Below are 19213 nucleotides of genomic sequence, written 5' to 3' on the forward strand. Positions count from 1 at the left end.
ACAAAAGGAGTTATGGAGAAAGTTTAAATATTTGAAAAATAAAACAGCAAAAAGGTGCGGGGAAAGAGCAAAATCGAAGCTGATACGACCTACATTACAAAGCTGACATGCAGTTTTTTTCTTGCATCCTTTTTGTTTTCAGTCTATGGTCCACGCTGGACAACGTTTGGATGAAACTGTCCAAAATGGAGCCTATTGAAGTGTCCACTCCAATAGCGACCCCTGGTGTAGACAATAACGCATGACCTCATTTCTTTTTACGTTACAGTAGTTATGATCACGTGCCTGCCTAGCGGGGTGATCATTTTTAAATGACTTTCTTAGGATTTCAAGCCAACATGTTTTTCAAAGCCAACATAATTGACGGATTAGATGAATTTTGTAACATATGCATTGGAAGAGGCTGTGCTGATTGAAAATGGCCTCACCTGCTGACAACGTGAGGAGACCTGCTGGGGCGCCATGTTCTTGCTGCTCTTTGCGTTAACGCTGCCAGGTACAAAGAAAGTTTGGCTTGATTGTTTATTATTACTGTTATTAACTTTATTTGTGTTTCAGTCGGCGCTGTCCTCCTAAATCAGGACCAGTATGCTAGCATTAGTCCCACCACAGGTTAGTTCCCAAGCTTTTGTCGGAGTCCATAATGGAATCCATGTGCGGAATTATCCCAGTAGACGTTTTATTCTATTTATTATTTAGGCGACGTCACCACAGACACTTTGGTGTCCCAACCAGAAGGTGAGTATATTTGCTGAACATGTCTGAACAAACGAAGGGAGTAGATTAGACTTTTCTTGTCTTTTCAGGCATGTCCTTGAATGCAACACAAAACAATATGACGCTCACCCAAGGTTTGAACCGGTTTCTATCAAACTTTGTACATTAAAATTGGGATTTCAAGCCCTGTGCTCTGTTGCAGACCCGCTGGAAGAGCAGGACAGTGCAGAGACATTAGAAGGTAAACCTTTGGGAGCTGGAGGTACAGCACAGTGTTTGCACAAACAAGTTTGTCATTTGTACGTCTGACTGCACGGTGCAGGCCTTGAAAGCGACACATGGGTGGAGGAGGGGGACATATTGATGCAGGTAGGACATCGTTCCATCTGCTTGGATGTGCGAGAAGCTCCTATGGATGTTGACGACCCGTTTGCGTTTGGATGCGAAAGCCCCTCGAGGACAGAAACGCTGTGGACGTGGTGTGGAGGGACGCCACGATGCCTTACACCATCAGCCACGGGCTGAGTGGGTCTTCTCATCGTTCTTTCCATCTTGTTGGCCTGCAGAGAAGGCTAAATGAGCTCTCCTCTGTGCAGGACAGCAAGAGCAGAACATCCTCAGGGCCCTGAAGATGATCTCTGACGTCACCTGCATTCGCTTCAAGAAGCGCAGCAAGGAGATGAACTACGTCAAGTTCAAGAAGGGCAGAGGGTGACGTTGCCACGCTAACCCTAACCCAAGTGTGCGGTCCTCGGGGAGGAAAGCCATGATGACCATGATCATGGCCTCCTTAAACATGTTGCAGGTGTGCCTCCTTTGTCGGGTGTCGAGGAGGAGCGCAGCCGCTGTATTACTCCAAGACGTGCAGCGTGGGGAATCTGTGCCACGAGGTCATGCACACGCTGGGTCTGCACCACGAGCACACCCGCAAGGACCGCAACAAGTACATCACCGTGCAGTGGGAGAACATCAAGCGGGGTACGCTTTCAACCTTTAACTGCTAGAGCCAGCACCGCTCAGACTTCTCATGATGCATAGACGGTCTGAGAGTACTTAGCTCATCGTTCATTTCCCTTCCCTTTCGATGCCAACGTAAATAGAAAGTGCTTTGATGGCACTATCTGCAGTGGAAGGATGAATCCAATGAATGCACATCATGCTGGTGTCCAAAGTGCGGCTTTGAAGAAACTAGCAAAAATGGAAACATCAGCACTCAAAATGTTGACCAAAAAGTTGTAATTTTCCAAGCATGTCATGATAAAAACATTTTAGTCGGGTAAAGTACAAATATTTAAGAAAAGACAATATTGTGGGAATAGTTATACTACGAGAAGTATAGAAGAAAATATTTTTGAAATTTTGGAAAATGTAAAAAAAAAATGGGGGGGGGGCAGCTGAAATTTGACGAGAATAAAGTAAAAAAAAAAAGGTCATGAATAAAATAGAGATGGAAAATGTAATTTTAGTGGCATAGAATTGAAATATGAAAGGAAAAATGAGTGTTTTTCCCAAGTTATGGGAATATGAGGAACAACAAAGTAAAATATGGGAATAGTCATGATTATGACAACTTCGAAGACGTTTGAATAGTTGGGGGGGGGGGACAGCATAAGTAATGAGAGCTGGCATTTTTCGAGGAATAAAATCCAAATATTAAGGAAAACTCACATGTTCACCAGAATAAACCAGTAATGGGTGAAAGTCATTCTTAGCAGCAGTTAAGTATTGAAGAATTATTTATTGAAGTTGTAATATGGGGGGGGGGCGCGCAATAGCAGTCATTTTAGGAAAAGCGAATCAATATGGAGTCACCTGTACTCAGTCGGCCTGTGTTGTTTACTGTGTGCCTCCATGATGGGGGATGGGGGTTTCTCCTGGACTCCAGGACCGGATGCTGTTAGAAACAGGAGATAAAGCTACTTTTTGTTCTGGCAGGAAAGAAAAAACACTTCAAGATCAAGCGTGGGAACATGTTTAACCTTCCCTACGACCTTGAGTCCATCATGCACTACGGGAAGTAAGGATGTTATTCCTTAAAGTTCTTAGTGTTAACATTGACTCGCGTGTCATTCCCAGTATTTTTTGATGTCGTCAGGTATTTCTTCAGTACAAATGGACGCCCGACGCTGTTGCCCAAGAAACGCAGAGTCAACATGGGTCAGAGGTCTCACCTCAGCAAGCTGGACGTTCAGAAGCTCAACAAACTCTACCACTGCGGTAACCACCTTTTGCCATACTTGCAGTACATGTACAGTAGCATACCTTGTATACATGCATGTGGAACACAGCAGCCCTCTGCTGCCACCATGTGTCCATGGAAGATGTGGCAGTTGCATGGTACGTCTGTTTTCTACTTGCAGAGGAGAGGAGGAGAGACCGGGCAAGAGGCCGTGCATTTTGAAGAAGGCTTGATGCTCTCGGATCCTTTTGTCCCTCGGCGTCGTCATGTCAACGTGACTCAAGTGGCAGAATAAAGCAAACGTTGCAAATCGGCCAGCTTCTTTACCTCGGGGTGTTTTTTTTTTTTGTGTGTGGCCGTGGCACACTAAAAAGATATAAAGCAGCAGGAAAAATATTTTTTCCAAGAATAAAGTCAAAACAGAAGTGTGTACCTGCATAGGACTTGAACGAGCCACTTATCCTCACTAGGGCGGCGGGGGTATGCTGGAGCCTATTCCAGCTGACTTGGGGGTGAGAGGTGGGGTCCACCCTGGACTGGTGGCCAGCCAATCACAGGGCACATATAGACAAACAACCATTCTCACCCACATTCATACCTGTGGCCAATGAAGCTAGCATGCTAACATGTTTTTGGAATAGGGGAGGAAAGCGGAGAAAACCCAGGCACACACGGGGAGAACATGCAAACTCCACACAGAGATGCCCAAGCGGAGAATCGAACCCGGGTCTTCCTGATCTGACTGTGTGGCCTACATGCTATTTATGAGAAAAAGAGGAAAAATAAAATAACTTTAGTAGCATAAAAGTTGTAACATGACAAAGAAAGGACAAAAAACCCCGCCTTTGTCTTGACCCATACCCGAACCGTTAGCATAGCAAAGTTCTTTGTGAGGCGCCTGCTGGGGGCTGGCTTCCTTTGTGGTGTCATGATGCGGGCGTGATGAGGTATCAGAGCTCCAGAGCGGCCAGGCGCACGCCACGTCATATGAGCCTCTTTGCAAAGGTGAGAAACTGCCAAACTCCCACGTCTTCATTTCAGGCCTTCCCTGTCTTGGTTGGGATGGAATGTTGATGTTGACAGAGCTAGCCAGTTGGTGTTTTCAGTAGGAGGAATATTCTCCTACTATTCTCCTACTAGCAATATTCGTTGAGGTACCGCATGTTACATTTTGGGAGGTTTTGTAGTCCAGGTCAAGCAGGCAGCGGCGTAGAGTGTAACTGTGATCCCGGGTCAGGTCTTCTTTCTTTTTGCCTTCTCAGTTTCACGGGTCAAAGATTGAGCAGCTCAACCATTATGAAGATGCTGCTGCTGCATGGCGGCCACGCTGGTCTTCAGACTGCACGACGGAGGGCCTGAGCTGCTGCGACAGGTCCTCCTGGAGCAAGGGTGGGAGGAACACCACGGCGGGCGACGGGGGCAGGAAGACTGGAACCTCTACTGGCGGGGCTCCGACTTTCCCATTTCGGAATATAGGAAACTGATGCCGTGGCAGCGCCTCAACCACCATCCCCAATCTGTTGGCGTCACGCGAAAGGTCACCTTCTTCTCTTTCTACTTTTTATCCCGTGAAGGGCTAAGCCGGGGGTGTCCAATGTGCAGTCTGGGGGCCGTTTGGTGTCTGCCACTGTTTTTTATTTAGTCATTGACTAATATTAATATTTGTTTGATGATCTGAAACATTTCAGTGGGACAGACCAAAAAATAAATGAGGAAGGGGCAAGTACTTTTTCCCACCACTGGATGTGGAAGTTGTTAGCATATTCCCATGTTTCCAAAATATCCAAGTGGAAGAGTCGCATCCTTTCATGGTTCACTCTGCGGCCCCCACCCACCGTGTGAAAACGAAATGAAGACACTGATGTTCTGCTCTGATGATTTGTGTAGGACCAGCTGGAGCGTAACCTGAGGAGAATGAAAGCGACCTTTGGATCGTCGCTCTATGATTTCAGCCCGACCGCCTTCATTCTTCCCAACGACTTCACTCGCTTCCTGGCCGAGTACCACAAGCCGCGTCTACAAGGAAGGGCGCCGCCCTTCTGGATCTGTAAGCCGGTGGGCCTCTCCAGAGGCAGGGGGATCTTCATCTTCGAGAAGGTGCGGGACCTCCTGTACGACTGCGCCGTGATCGTGCAGAAGTACATCAGCGAGCCGCTGCTGATCTCGGGCTACAAGTTTGACTTGCGGATCTACGTGTGCGTGAAGAGCTTCCACCCTCTCATCGTGTACATCCACCAGGAGGGGCTGGTGCGCTTTGCCACGGAGAAGTACACGCTGTCCTCCCTGGAGAACCCCTACGTCCACCTCACCAACGCCAGCATCAACAAGCTGGGACCTTTCTACCACGCTGCCAAGGGGGGCGTGGGCCGAGGCTGCAAGTGGACCCTGAGTAAGTTCCGCCACTTCCTCCACAGCCAAAACATCAACGAGCTTCTCCTCTGGCAGAAGATCAGCAACATCGTCACCCTCACCCTGCTCACCATCGCCCCCTCCGGCCCCGCCTGCCACAACTGCGTGGAGCTGCTGGGCTTTGACATCCTGCTGGACGTCACCTTCAAACCCTGGCTGCTGGAGGTCAACCAAAACCCGGCGCTGAGCCTCGACTGCTCGGCCGACCTGGCTGTGAAGAAGAAAATCATCCAAGACCTCATCGACCTGATGAGTTACACCTGCACCGACCACCTGAGGGGAGGGGCCGACGGGAGACGAGGGTCCCTGCTCCCCAGGGTGTCCCCGCACAAGCTCCCGCAGATTCAAACCCGGCCCAAGAAAAGCATCCAGAACAAGAGCAGCTGTCACAGATATCAACGAAGCCTCCCCCCGGTCCACTTGGGCAGGACGTCCCGACTCGTTAGCGCCTGCTCGGCTAACGCTAGCCAAACCGACACGAGCGAGACCCTAAACCCGATACTGGGCCTGCGCTCCTTGACCATCAGGAGCTTGTCTGAGGTTCCGCACAGCCAAGATGAGGACGAGCTCTCCGAGGTTCCGTCAACACTTCCTGATACCTCATGGCGGGGGCGGGGCTTATGGTGCCCGGATGCGGCCTGGCGACTCCCAGACATCACACACAGGTACCAGCAAATCTTCCTCTCAGCTCTAGACCAGACCAGGGGGTCCAAAGGGCCACGTGGTGAAAAAAAAGAAAAAGAAAAAGAAAGTTACTCTTCCATCCCACAAGACTTCCTTGACTTTATTCTTGTCAAATAGAAGTGAGGGGTTTAATTTGGCCTCATTTTTGTATGAGGGAAGAAGCACACAAAAACAATGCGAGTGAGCATAAACGCTTATATAAACTTTATACGCCTATAAAGTGACTACAATGAAACGGATCATAAGGCCTACTACTATACTGAAAAACACTAGTTAGCAACTCGCACACAACTAGCTAGCTAGCTAACTAGCTAGCTAGGCAGTTAGCAACCAGCTAGGCAGTTAGCAACCAGCTCGGCAGTTGGATGTAAAAGCACACAACACCGTACAACATCACAATATGGACCAAACAGCGTCTAACATTGAACAAGTGAGAATAAGAAAGTCACTCACGTTTATAAGACTTACACAGCTATTTAGAGCATCAACCGGAAGTCCGTGTGGAGACAACCAAGCTAAGCGGCTGCCGTGACACATTCAGGTTCCCAGCCAGCGTAGTAATTTTGGGCGACGTTTGCATCCATGTCAACTTAAAGAACCAAAAACAGAACAGGTAACACCAAAGAGTCATTTCTACAAAAAGGACATTTCCTATTTTACCCTTTTTTATTTTATTTTTATTTTCCTTTTTTTTATTTATTTTTTATTTAACATTTCAACTTCCTTCATAAATAATCATTGAAAATGTTATTGTTATATTCTGACTTTATTCCCATATTGCAACTTTTTCCCCATGTGACTTTACCGATTTTGTTTTGTTTCTCATAATATTACAAATTAAAAAAACATTTTCTAGTGTTTCGACTTTATGCTACTAAAATGCCATTTTTCCCCTCTGACTATTACCACTTTATTCTCGTAAAACTGCGCTCCGGTGCTAAGAGGGCATATGTGATGATCTTCGAGATCTTTTAGTTGGACTTACTCCAGTGGCTTCTTGTTTGATTGACAGATTCAAAGCTTTCCAAGGACACGGCCCTCCTCCACCGCTCCGAGTGGGAGACTTCATTCGGACTTTCCCGTTTAACATGGCCACCCTGAAGGCCTCGCACCGCCAGCTGGACCTGAAGGCGGTGATGAGGGAAATCCGCAAGCTGACCCGTCAGCTGGATGCCGGTCAGTCGGCCACGAAGGGACCCGACGTCGGCGACAAACAGGAGGACTTGGATTCGCTCCTCTGGGGGCCAAAAGACCCCCCGCTGCTGCGGCACTGCTTCAAGACCTGACTGGATGGGCTGGCAACTCGACATGTGACGTTCACAAATGACTCGGTAATAACGGTACTATCTCCATAGGGCGATGGATGAACCCTAAAATAAAGCATTTCATAGCTTGTATGTTGCTGCATTCAGCTGGTTAGCCTGCAGCTGAGCCATGACCCTCTGGAGGACAAGTGGTGTCCAACATGGGTCGGCGTTCTGCAGCATGTCCTAACCACAAGGCAAGCAGCGATGGAGATGCAAAAGGAGTGATACTATTGCAGTGCAACACGAGTGTAAACAGGATCTTAGTTTGGCTGTCTGACAGTAAACAGTAAAGCTATTTTACTCTTTCGTAAAACAAATCATCATCTTGTGTCTCTCAACTAAATCAGCGCTATCAAGTATCGAAGCTTTCCATAAGCTAGATGTTCAAGTTCTGGAGACATTGCGTGTGAATGTCTCAGCCTGAGGAGGGTGGGGGAGAACAAAAATGAGCAGAATAGTGGCTCTAATTAGATCAAAGGCATTCAGCATTCTGGAATAATTGGAATGTTGGGAAAAGTGAGAATTGCTGTGATGTGGATAATAGCACAGATGTCCTAAATTACTGATGTTGGAAGGCTTGGAATGCGTTGAAATGTGGAAGTAGTTTCCTGAATGCCTTTGATCTAATTCAATGGAGGGGCTGATGCTGGAATGAGAAATGCCCAAGTAGCTGTCTGCCATGAGCAACGTCTTCCAAAGACCACTAAGTAGCACCAGATGAGGGCAGCACGACTCCTTCTTTCACTTCAGTCATAATGGTTACGGATCCAACCACAAAACTCCTCCCACATTTCCTGTGCAGTGGAGGTAGGTGTGAGACGGCATGTCATATAGTGTGTACAGTATTACCAAAGACGGCTTAAGCTTAAGTCCACAGATGGCACTCGTGCACATTGGAAGGCTGGAGGACCACAAGGTTCAAGCGGACCAAAGATAAGCAAATAGTATTCCTCCATAGTGCGAGTCCGTACTGGTTGTACGGAGGAGCGTGTTGTTCATGCTAGCATAAACATCAAGCATATAAAAGCAACACAGTTACAGACAAGCCAAGTGCGTGTGACTCACGCCCTGACATCACAGCGTGGGAGTGTCTGCGTCTCTGGCCTCAATCAGACCTGCTGCCCACACGTGTATCATTCCATTCGGGTTCCATGACATGAACTTCCATGGAGCAGCGTGTGTCACAGTTGTTGTCTAATATTGGAATGACCCTACAATACAATGAACACTCAAATATACATAAGCCAAAATGGCAGAATACACATTTTGCACTGTTAAGGAGGTTGGAAGTAAAGCTTCAAAATGGGAAAGAAATGGGAGTGAGACAAAAAACTGTCTCAGGAAATAATGTGGATTGAATGTGATTTAGTGTCAGGTATTCAAGCTGTCATGATCTCTTGATGGCAAAGGCAAAAAAGGCTTGTTGTGCTGCATAAGCAAGGCCTCTGGCAGCCGCCATTGCTGCTGAGGACGAACGCAGTAAGTCAAACATCCTGAGGTTCATGGAACAAAAAGGTCACCTGAGAATCCCATTGGCTGTCCCATCAAGACGCAGGACCATCCTCGACCAAAATGAAGGTTACCGGTGCAGTGCAGTCCAAAAACCATCTGTCAGGAAAGCTTTTAAGAAGAGAAAAAACGCCTGCTTGTATTTCATTCATTCATTTTCTACCGCTTTTTCCTCACCAGGGTCGCGGGGGTGCTGGAGCCTATCCCAGCTGTCTTGGTACACCCTGGACTGGTGGCCAGCCAATCACAGGGCACATATAGACAAACAACCATTCACACTCAGATTCATACCTATGGACAATTTGGAGTGGCCAATTAACCTAGCATGTTTTTGGAATGTGGGAGGAAACCGGAGTACCCGGAGAAAACCCACGCATGCACGGGGAGAACATGCAAACTCCACACAGAGATGCTGTTTGTATTTTTCAGGAGAAAACCAAACATGGAAGATTCAAAGGTGGAAGAAAGTTTTCATCTCTGATGAGAAAAAATTGATGGCTTTCAATGTTACCGACATGACAAGGAGATCCCACCTGAGATGTTTTCCACACAGCGCAGTAAAGGGGCCGCCGTCGTGATCCTTCAATGTGCAGGGGCGTCAAACGGTATCCCTCGTGACAGAAGGTCCTGGTCTGTGTGGTCATGACTGGCTTTTTCAACAGGACAGCGCAGGACTTCTTCCAGAGAAATGAGACGACTCTTTTGGACCATTCTGCGTCTTTCTAAAATCCAATGGAGAACATCCGGGGATGCATGGCAAGGTTTACACAACTGGCCTTCAGTTCCAGACAGTGGATGCCCTTCGTGAATGCCCTATTTTAGGGATTTTGGTTGGTTTTAGTGCTTTAGTACAACCTATTTCACTTGAATGCTTGTTTGCTTTCATCATCCATTTCTGGTCTCACTCCCATTTCTGACTTTTGGCATTTTGGAGCTCTTTTTAGAACCTCCTTGAGATCCAACAGTGCATTATTGCATTGTGATGTGGAGTGTACTTTGCTTCAAACAAGTTTTCATGGAGGTTCGCTGAGCAGCCACATCAGCGTGCAACGACTCGTCTTGGAAAGGAGAAAAACACACACACACCACACACCACACACACACACACACACACCACAAATAGTTTTGTGCAGAGCTCGAATGATTGGCTCAAAGCGAACGCTTTGAGAAATGTAATTATTTAAGAGCCCATTCTTATTGACAGAACCGTTTCACATCAAGTCCAAGTTCCGGTCTTAGTATTCAGCATCTGCATGCGCTTCAATGTGGTCAAACGTCAGCAAGCGAAAGAGATGTCCATCACGATATGTAGCAGGCGTGGCTTTCAGACAGCGTGACCTGCTTTTGGAAGGAGGCGGGCGGGGAGGGGGGGCTGCCATGACCGTGAGATAATAAGAAGCAGATCAAAATCATTTCCTGACACGCCAAATGCTTTGGGGGGGGGAACTTTTCTTTTTCTGTCAAATAACCTCAAGGTCTCATCACGCTGGCCCGGCAGCTTCCAAACATGAAGCGACAACGTTTGTCATGGTTCTTACATTCTTTCATACACTGCAGCATTCAACGGTACGCGGTCTTTGGTCTTACGTCCATCTAGCGTCCCACTTCCTACACGAACCTAAGTCAAGTGAGGGACAGTCTGCCTAAAAGTTGGACAAAAAGGTGACGTATGTCAGAGAGCACAGGCCAGGGGGTGTCCAACAGGCGGCCTGGGGGTAATTTGCTTTTTTTAATTAATATATTATTATATATAATATATTTATATTTAATATAATATATATAATTAGATTTTTTATATTATTATAATTATTTATTATTATTATTATTTATTACAGCACATTCTAAAAATAGAATTTAACAAGAAAACCCCAAAGCAGAAGAAAAATGAAAATATCTGCTGCAATTTTACAAGAATAAAGTCCAAATATTAAGATAATTTTTTTAATGCCAAGCCATGAGAAATGAACATCTGAGGTGAGTAGAAATGGGATTTATATTTTAGTCATGGACATCAGATGTCCATTCTAGTCATGTATTTTTTTCCTCATTTCTATTTCATTGTTATTCTATGATTCTATTATTTGATTCTATTTATGCTCGTTACATTTGGCTGAGCACCAACTTTGCCACAATTCCTCCCACAGTTAGAAATGTTAGAAAAGTAGGTTGGTGATCATGTACTGGATGATAAGGGGACTAATATTATTGGGGGTACAGTATTGCTCATACCCCCCCCCCCCTTCCAAGTGCAGTATAGTAGGTAGTAGTAGTACATGGCATATGGTTACAGTACATAGAGTATTGTTTTTGGTCTTTGCATTGAGACGTTTCAACATGAGATTTCTGCTTCTCAGCGGGTGCCTCACGGTCGGCGTCTACAAAAAACATTGAATGACGTCAGGAAGTGTCGACACTTTTTCTCTTTCACTTCCTGGTTTTGTGCTTGCATCAGCGCTTGTGGACTTTCCATCCGCTGGCTTCAAAACTAACTTGAACTTCCTGAGTTCTCAAGGCCCCGGGGGGGACCTTCTGCTGACCCTCCCAGGGGTGCAAAAGTCAGCTACGGAGGCCAAGTTTGGTGTCCACACAAATCAGGGGGTTCTGTGAGGGCTGGGCCCGGAGTGGGCCATCGTGAAGGTGGGAATATGGAAGCTATTTCAGGAATGTGGACGGAAAAAGGAAAGAAGGTTTGCATGTAAGCTGGCAGCTCAATGTGGGCGGACCGTATCGCATCCTCATCACGGACCGTATCGCATCCTCATCACAGACCATATCGCATCCTCATCACGGACCATATCGCATCCTCATCACGGACCGTATCGCATGTGGGCAGACTGTATTGCATCCTCATCATGGACAGTATCATATCCTCATCACAGACTGTATCGCATCCTCATCAGAGACAGTATCGCATCCTCATCACGGACCGTGTCGCATCTTCATCACGGACCATATCATATTCTCATCACAGACCATATCGCATCCTCATCATGGACAGTATCATATCATCATCACAGACTGTATCACATCCTCATCACAGACCATATCGCATGTGGGCAGACCGTATCGCATCCTCATCACAGACCATATCGCATCCTCATCATGGACCGTATCATATTCTCATCACAGACCATATCGCATCCTCATCATGGACAGCATCATATCTTCATCACAAACTGTATCGCATCCTCATCACAGACAGTATCGCATCCTCATCACGGACAGTATCGCATCCTCATCACAGACCATATCGCATCCTCATCATGGACAGTATCATATCCTCATCACAGACCGTATCGCATCCTCATCACAGACTGTATCGCATCCTCATCACAGACCATATTGCATGTGGGAAGACCGTATCGCATCCTCATCACAGGCCATATCGCATCCTCATCATGGACCGTATCATATTCTCATCACAGACCATATCGCATCCTCATCATGGACAGTATCATATCCTCAACACAAACTGTATCGCATCCTCATCACAGACAGTATCGCATCCTCATCACGGACCGTATCATATTCTCATCACAGACCGTATCGCATCCTCATCACAGACCGTATCGCATATGGGCAGACCGTATTGCATCCTCATCACAGACAGTATCATATCCTCATCACAGACCGTATGGCATCCTCATCATGGACAGTATCATATCCTCATCATGGACCGTATCATATTCTCATCACAGACAGTATCATATCCTCATCGCGGACCGTATGGCATCCTCATCACGGACTGTAAGCTGAAATAAAGTCATTTTTCTGAGTAATGTTATTCCCTATGTGGAGTCCCTTGATGAGATCTGTTTTGTATTTATTGATGTATTATTGATTTATTGTTATGAATATTTGCTATTTTCCCATTTTTCTTATCTGTCATGTCTTGCCTTGGTTGTCCTCCTTTGTGATTTGTGGGTTTTGTTGCGGAATGTGGCACAGGCACATAAAAGGAAGAGCCCGACTCGGGCGACGCTGCATTCCACATAAAACGGCCGAAGGTGACCTTTGACCCTCTCGTTACAAATGACCAAAGGCCAAAGTAGGAAATAATTAGACGGCCATACTGAGTTGTTTGACGTGCACGCCGATATCACCATTGGCAGACAGAGCGATACTGGTATGATGGGATGTGATATCCGTCAGCCATATCGCCCGACACTCCATAAAGGTGCCGACTAGTCATTAGTCCACAGCTCACACCCTTTCATGACTTTTATGAGCATCCGGGACGCCCCCAGCCCCACCCCACCCCCAGGGAGACAAATAAAGCATTGTCTGAGGAAGGATGGGGTCAAAGGTCAACAGAGTCCAAGTGGGTGCAGCACAGGATCTTTAGTTCCGTTGGGAACGAGGGTCAAGCCCCGCGTGTCCCTTCCGTGCCTGACTGGAGAAAGTCTGGGATTTAATGAGTTGTCCGGACTTGTCGGAGGCATGCAGGGTTGAGTGCTCGTTGAGGTCCAAGTCTTCCTCCTCCTCCTCCTCCTCCTCCTCTTCCCTGAGGAACGCCGCATTCCATGCAAGCTTCCTGGCTTCTTCTTCCATAGTAGCTAAGACGGCAACATCCGACCGACTGGGAATATCCCACCGGGGAGTCCCACTGGTGGCATTGGCAGCGTGAGCGGGGGAGGGGGGGGGGGGGGGTCGCTGTCACTCATGAGAAACTGCAGCTACGTGCTAGCTTGTGGGAGTCGCCAACGCTAGGAATAGCTTCACAGAGCGTTCTCACACTTGGTGCCAACAAAGTACAGGACGTGTCACATGAGCGAGCGTCCGTCATAAAGCCAACGGGAAGGACAATCACGGACTTTCATCAGAAGATTCATGCTGATGTTGAGACATCAGACTTGCAGGTTTTCGGCTCGACTGGTTCCACAGTGACTCACGTCCTCGGGCTACAAAAGGAGGAGCTTTGGGCTCGGAGGCTGAACAGCAAAAGACAGAAGCAGTCGCTCCCCGCTCTGCCAGTCAATCACTTCCAGAGCCGGACCTCGCTCGCTTGAACGGAACCACGACAAAACCAGCGGAGACGTGGAAAACCACCAGGAGCTTCGGAGAGAATTCCACTGCAGAAACCGGTCGGACAGGACCGGGGGGTTGTGAGACCAGCTCGGTGATTTCACGTGTGGGTTGGTTTTTGCTTGTTGCCGTGCGTGAAAAGCCGTGAGAACTTCCAGGCCGTCCAAATGGCAAACAGCTCCGGGTACCAGCTCATCGAGGACTGCGACGCCACGCACACGACGCTCTACAAGTTCTACGCCGCCATCATGATTCTCATATTCATCCTGGCCATCCCGCTCAACATGTCCGTCCTGCACCTCTTCATCTTCAAGCTGAAGTTCTGGAAGTCCAACACCAACAACGTGTTCCTCTTCAACCTGGTGCTGGCCGACATCCTGCTGCTCTTCTGCCTGCCCATCAAGGCTCACAACTTCATCCATGGCGAGCGCAGGAGCGGCAACGATGCCGTGTGCAAAGCCATGCTCTTCATGCTGTTCCTCAACCGAGGAGCCAGCATTGCCTTCCTCACCGTCACCTCCATCGACCGCTACTTCAACGTGGTGCACCCGGGCCGCAGGAACCTACTGAAGGCTCTCAAGAAGACACCGCACATCTCCATCTTCATATGGGTGCTCCTCCTGCCCCTCACCATCCCCACCATGCTCAAGAACTTCGACTGCTGCAACAGCCACAAGAGCAACGGGAAGGACACCTTGATCGAGGTACTGGACCGCCGTACGAGTCTACACATACGTTAGCTCCGCCCACATCCACCTGGACTCCCGTAGCAGCGCCGCACTCTCTTCGACGCAAACATGTCAAACAAATCAGGGGGTGGCCAAAGTGCGGTCTGGGGACCGTGTGCGACACGTGGCACATTGTAAAAACACAATTTAGTAAACAAATTAAAAATTTTAAGGAAAAAAATAAATAAAACTCAGCACTAACTTAAATAGAAAATCAAAATATTAAAAGACATCAAATGGAATGGAATGAGAAAAAGTCTGACTCATTTGTTCTCATTTTAGTCGTATAAAGTTACATATCTCAAAAACGAGAAAAATGCACAGGAAGAAAACTTTTTTTGAAATAGCAGAAATGAGACAAAAGTCAGAATTGTATGAGAATAAATGTAAAATAATATCATTTTAGTGGCAAACATTGCAAATATTAAAGACAAAATACATTATATTTTAAAGTGCTAATATTGTGGGGGAAAAAAACGAAAGTTGGAAAATTTGTTTGCGGAAAAAGCCACATGAAGTCATTTTGGCAATAAAGTCATACTGACGGGCAGGAATTGGGTAAAAAAGCTGCAATTTTACAGATACAATAAGACAAAGAATTCCAGTTGGACTGTTGGAATTTTAAGCCTTAATGTATCAATTACAAAGTCTACCCCCCCCCCCCCCCTCCCCCATTCCCATCCCTGATGTACAACAACTAATAAAGTTTGGGCAAAAGTTAGGTTGCGTAAGAAGTTAGAATGTTCAAGGCGAGATCCAAGTCCAAAATACAAAGGAAAAAAGTCAGAATTAGGAGAAATAAATCGAGTTGGAAAAATCAGAAATAGAAAAAAACAACTATAATTTTCTGAGAATAAAGTCAAACTATTAAGAGAGAAAAAAATAAAAAATAAATGTGTAAAATTATGAGGAAAAAAAAGTCAGTTTAGTAGCATGGAGCTGACATGTTAAAGGAAAAGAAAATAAAGTTGTAATATTTGGAACATTATGGGAATAAATTCAAAGTATTAAAAAAGAAAATGTGGGGACATTATTTAAGAATAAAGTTGAAATGCTTGGACGAAGTATACAAAGTTGATATTAACAATAGGCTTTGTCACCTCAAGTCGAGATGCACATTTTCCTGAATTATATATTAAAATATATGTATATAAAATATATATATATTATATATAAAAATGATGTATAAAATCCTTCCATGTGGCTGGAGATAGATAGCGGATAGCCGTATAGTAGTATAGCCGTATAGCCTCACAGACGTTTCCAAAGTAAATCATCATCAGTGTTTACAAAGACATACGTTGGCTTCATTAATGACTGCAAATTGTGGTAGATGTTTACAAAATGTTTACATTTTTACAAAAATGGAGTTTACGCTTGCCGAAGGCCCGAAATCATCTCATGTTTATAAAAACATTACCTGAAGACTAAATGATATTACATCTGTAAATATAAATATTCCATAAATATTACATCTGGAGGTTTACATCTTTGATCTTTGAAAAAGCAGAGTATGAGCGTGGAATCTCCAGAGATGTCAGGTGACCACAAACTGAAGGACACGTGGTGGGGGGTCGGGGGAGGGGGGGCACTTTGGTACAAAGCCACCCAATGTAGCAGTAAGTAACGAAACAACAGTGTCATATCAAAAATAGCAGCGTGGTAATTGGTTCCAAAATGTCCACTGAAATCCCAAACATCCGAAACCAGAGGTCATTTTTCCTTCAGGAATCCAATGAATCCATTTTCCACGCCCACAAATATGATAAAAAATACATTTTATAGAGAATGATTTTAGTTTGACCTGCAGAAGGCATCCATCCATCCAAGCCTTTTCTATACCGCTTATCCTCACTAGGGGGCGTGAGTATGCTGGAGCCTATCCCAGCATACTCATATCCCATTTATCAGATAGCTGGCACTAGCAACTTTATTTGGCCCCATGGTGTGTTTTCCAGCCGTACACCCCGGACTGGTGGCCAGCCAATCACAGGGCACATATGTATAGACAAACAAGCATTGCCAGCCAATTTGGAGTGGCCAATGAAGCTAGCATGTTTTTGGAATGGGATCCATTCCCAAGCGGAGGTTCCACGTCTCACTGTGTGGCCAACATGCTAACTAGTCAGTCACCGTGTGGCGCAATAAACATCCAGTAAACATCTGGAGCAAAACGGGTCGTCCACTTTTGCCGTGACTGATGTTCAAAGTGCAAAGTAGAGTAAAGGTCAGCTGTTTATGTTGAGCCAGTAGAGTCCAGAAGTACCAGCGTGTCCCTGGAGCTATTTTAGCATGGCTGCTAAGATACAGTATGTGGAACACCTGGAGTATGTCAGTGGCGGCACACACACGCCAACGCGGCAACACGCCAACACGCCAACATTGCAGGCACTCAGCGCCCACAATAACACGACGTGCTCTGTCTTCATTTGCAAGGACGTGGTGGACAGCCTGCGAGAGGCGGTCTTCTTCACGCAGATCATCATCCCCTTCGTCATCCTGGTCTACTGCACCGTGCGAATCGTCAACCGGCTCAGGAAGAAGACCGTCGGGGACAGGACCAAGCTGAGGAGAGCCGTCTTCCTGGTGACGTCGGTCATGGTGGTCTTCTCGCTCTGCTTCCTGCCCTGTACCATCTCCAGGGTGATCCTGTTGGTGGCCCGGGTCGAGGAGTGGGAAAACGCCTCCCAGGACAAAGCGACCGTGGCCTTCGACGGCCTCATGGTGCTGTCCTACATGGACTGCCTTCTGGACCCGCTGGTCTACTGCTTCTGCAGCACCAAGTTCAAGGCGCTCTACATCTCCAGTTACTTCCCGTTTTGCAGCAAAGACAGTCCTCTTCAGCTGGACAGCTCCTCCACGGCGTACACCTCAAATCCCAAACGCAACAATGTCATCTGAAGGTCAACCAGGGACCAGGGGGGACGAGACAGACCCACAGCCCCTCGCATGGAATTGACTTGTTAAGGGAGACCTGGACTGATTTGCAAGCCGTGTTGATGTCCATTTGTGTTTAGGATTCATTACGTCCGCCTTAGCTAGCAGCTAAAACAACATTTTACATTTCCTTTTCATGCACATTAGCGCCGCCTACAGGACCGGAGTGGGGCAACATCTCAGGCTGTCTTGATTTCCTTTCCAATGGAATTTCCAATGTTTATGTTTAAAGCTGTCCTGCTTTTCTTTTCTTTTGTCCTTCCTCGCACAAGCAAACATCACACATACAACATCTGGCAGAATACGTCACCGTCCAGCACGTGCGGCATCTGACACTGGGAGCACGTGCGGCATCTGACACTGGGAGCACGTGCAGCATCTGACACTGGGAGCACGTGCAGCATCTGACACTGGGAGCACGTGCGGCATCAAACAGTGGGAGCACGTGCGGCATCCGACACTGGGAACATTTGTGGCATCTGACACTGGGAGCACGTGCGGCATCTGACACTGGGAGCACATGCAGCATCCGACACCGGGAGCACATGCGGCATCCGACACGGGAGCATGTGCAGCATCCGACACTAGGAACATGTGCGGCATCCGACACCGGGAGCACGTGCGACATCCGACACTGGGAGCACGTGCGGCATCCAACACTGGGAGCACGTGCGGCATCCGACAGTGGGAGCACGTGCAGCATCCGACACTGGGAGCACGTGCGGCATCCAACACTGGGAGCACGTGCGGCATCCGACAGTGGGAGCATGTGCGGCATCCAACACTGGGAGCACGTGCGGCATCCGACAGTGGGAGCACGTGCGGCATCCGACACCGGGAGCACGTGCAGCATCATCATAATATTCTGACCTTATAATATTTTAATTCTATGCTACTAAAATGACATTATTTTTTATCATATTATGATTTAGTCCAACATATTTTTCTGGGTGTAATGTGACTTTTTTTCCTTAATATTTTGACTTTATTCTGATAAAATAACAGCTCCTTTTTATTTTCCAACTATGTCAATATTTTGGCTTTATTCCCAGAATATTATAACTTTTCATCAACCTAATTTTCCAAAAATGATAACTTTTTTGGTATTCCAACTTTTTTTTTAAATTGTTCAAATGTATGCTACTTTAATGATGTTCTTTTTTCCTCATAACAAATGCTTTATTCTCATCAAATTATGACTTTTTTTTCTCCAAATATTTTGATTTTATTGTTATTTATATGTTTCAACTGTTAGTTTTCATGTTAAATGATATATTTAGAATGAGCTAAAAAAAAAACTTTATGTCCCACTAACCTAACCTTTTGTGTGTGGTTGGTCCTGATCCGGGGCCACAAACGGACTTTGGACACCCCTGCCTTACCTTTTGTAAAAACAAACCAACGTTCCAACAATGTTAAGTGTCTCCTGCAGGCTTTGTGTTATTTCAAGCTGTTAAATGTTTACACGTCTTAAGATGGGCTAGAAGCTCCTTAGCAATGCTAAAGATGGCGGCATGACTGACTACAGCTGTACTAAGAACCATAATAAACATATTTTTCAATGAATACCCTTCAGGTGGTGAATAAGTCTTTTTGCTGGCGGGTCACATTGGACCGTACCAAATGAAGATGGAAATGATGACCAATGTGTCACCAAATAAGACGCCAATCCAGTATGACGTCACACGCTGGGTTGCGTAACGTTTAAAAGCTCATTC

General features: G+C 46.4%; 3 protein-coding genes across 4 annotated transcripts; all 3 read left to right on the forward strand.

The window, feature by feature from the left end:
• Window positions 1-389: 389 nt before the first annotated feature.
• Window positions 390-3244, forward strand: LOC131122947 (astacin-like metalloprotease toxin 5). 2 transcript variants are annotated; one of them, XM_058065422.1, is made up of 12 exons: window positions 390-496; window positions 559-612; window positions 700-738; window positions 807-851; window positions 920-958; window positions 1040-1086; window positions 1167-1242; window positions 1314-1428; window positions 1523-1695; window positions 2653-2734; window positions 2813-2934; window positions 3078-3244. In XM_058065422.1, exons 1-12 carry the CDS (start codon window positions 463-465, stop codon window positions 3116-3118), a joined length of 867 nt encoding a protein of 288 aa, XP_057921405.1. In that variant the 5' UTR covers window positions 390-462; the 3' UTR covers window positions 3119-3244. The 2 variants fall into 2 exon arrangements, with proteins under 2 accessions (XP_057921405.1, XP_057921406.1); XM_058065423.1 differs by having other exon boundaries at window positions 430-496; window positions 675-738.
• A 589-nt stretch (window positions 3245-3833) lies between these two features.
• On the forward strand, window positions 3834-7702 carry ttll2 (tubulin tyrosine ligase-like family, member 2). Its single transcript, XM_058045863.1, has 5 exons — window positions 3834-3901; window positions 4159-4433; window positions 4784-6029; window positions 6452-6602; window positions 7002-7702. The coding sequence occupies exons 2-5, from the start codon at window positions 4212-4214 to the stop codon at window positions 7273-7275; spliced, it is 1893 nt and encodes a 630-aa protein (XP_057901846.1). The 5' UTR covers window positions 3834-3901; window positions 4159-4211; the 3' UTR covers window positions 7276-7702.
• Window positions 7703-13451: 5749 nt separating this feature from the next.
• Window positions 13452-19049, forward strand: gpr31 (G protein-coupled receptor 31). The gene is made up of 2 exons (XM_058065421.1): window positions 13452-14534; window positions 16995-19049. Exons 1-2 carry the CDS (start codon window positions 13998-14000, stop codon window positions 17457-17459), a joined length of 1002 nt encoding a protein of 333 aa, XP_057921404.1. The 5' UTR covers window positions 13452-13997; the 3' UTR covers window positions 17460-19049.
• Window positions 19050-19213: the final 164 nt, after the last annotated feature.

Source organism: Doryrhamphus excisus, chromosome 1, assembly GCF_030265055.1.
Source record: "Doryrhamphus excisus isolate RoL2022-K1 chromosome 1, RoL_Dexc_1.0, whole genome shotgun sequence".
Classification (NCBI taxonomy): domain Eukaryota; kingdom Metazoa; phylum Chordata; class Actinopteri; order Syngnathiformes; family Syngnathidae; genus Doryrhamphus; species Doryrhamphus excisus.

What these genes read in the sequence shown, in the direction of transcription:
- LOC131122947 (XM_058065422.1), top strand. Translation starts at nt 463, where the DNA reads ATGTTCTTGCTGCTCTTTGCGTTAACGCTGCCAG. An exon ending in TCCATCATGCACTACGGGAA is followed by an intron (nt 2,735 to 2,812) that starts GTAAGGATGTTA and finishes TGATGTCGTCAG; the next exon opens with GTATTTCTTCAGTACAAATG. An exon ending in CAACAAACTCTACCACTGCG is followed by an intron (nt 2,935 to 3,077) that starts GTAACCACCTTT and finishes TTCTACTTGCAG; the next exon opens with AGGAGAGGAGGAGAGACCGG.
- ttll2 (XM_058045863.1), top strand. Translation starts at nt 4,212, where the DNA reads ATGGCGGCCACGCTGGTCTTCAGACTGCACGACGGAGGGCCTGAGCTG. An exon ending in CTGTTGGCGTCACGCGAAAG is followed by an intron (nt 4,434 to 4,783) that starts GTCACCTTCTTC and finishes TGATTTGTGTAG; the next exon opens with GACCAGCTGGAGCGTAACCT. An exon ending in AAGAACCAAAAACAGAACAG is followed by an intron (nt 6,603 to 7,001) that starts GTAACACCAAAG and finishes TTTGATTGACAG; the next exon opens with ATTCAAAGCTTTCCAAGGAC.
- gpr31 (XM_058065421.1), top strand. Translation starts at nt 13,998, where the DNA reads ATGGCAAACAGCTCCGGGTACCAGCTCATCGAGGACTGCGACGCCACG. An exon ending in GGAAGGACACCTTGATCGAG is followed by an intron (nt 14,535 to 16,994) that starts GTACTGGACCGC and finishes TTCATTTGCAAG; the next exon opens with GACGTGGTGGACAGCCTGCG.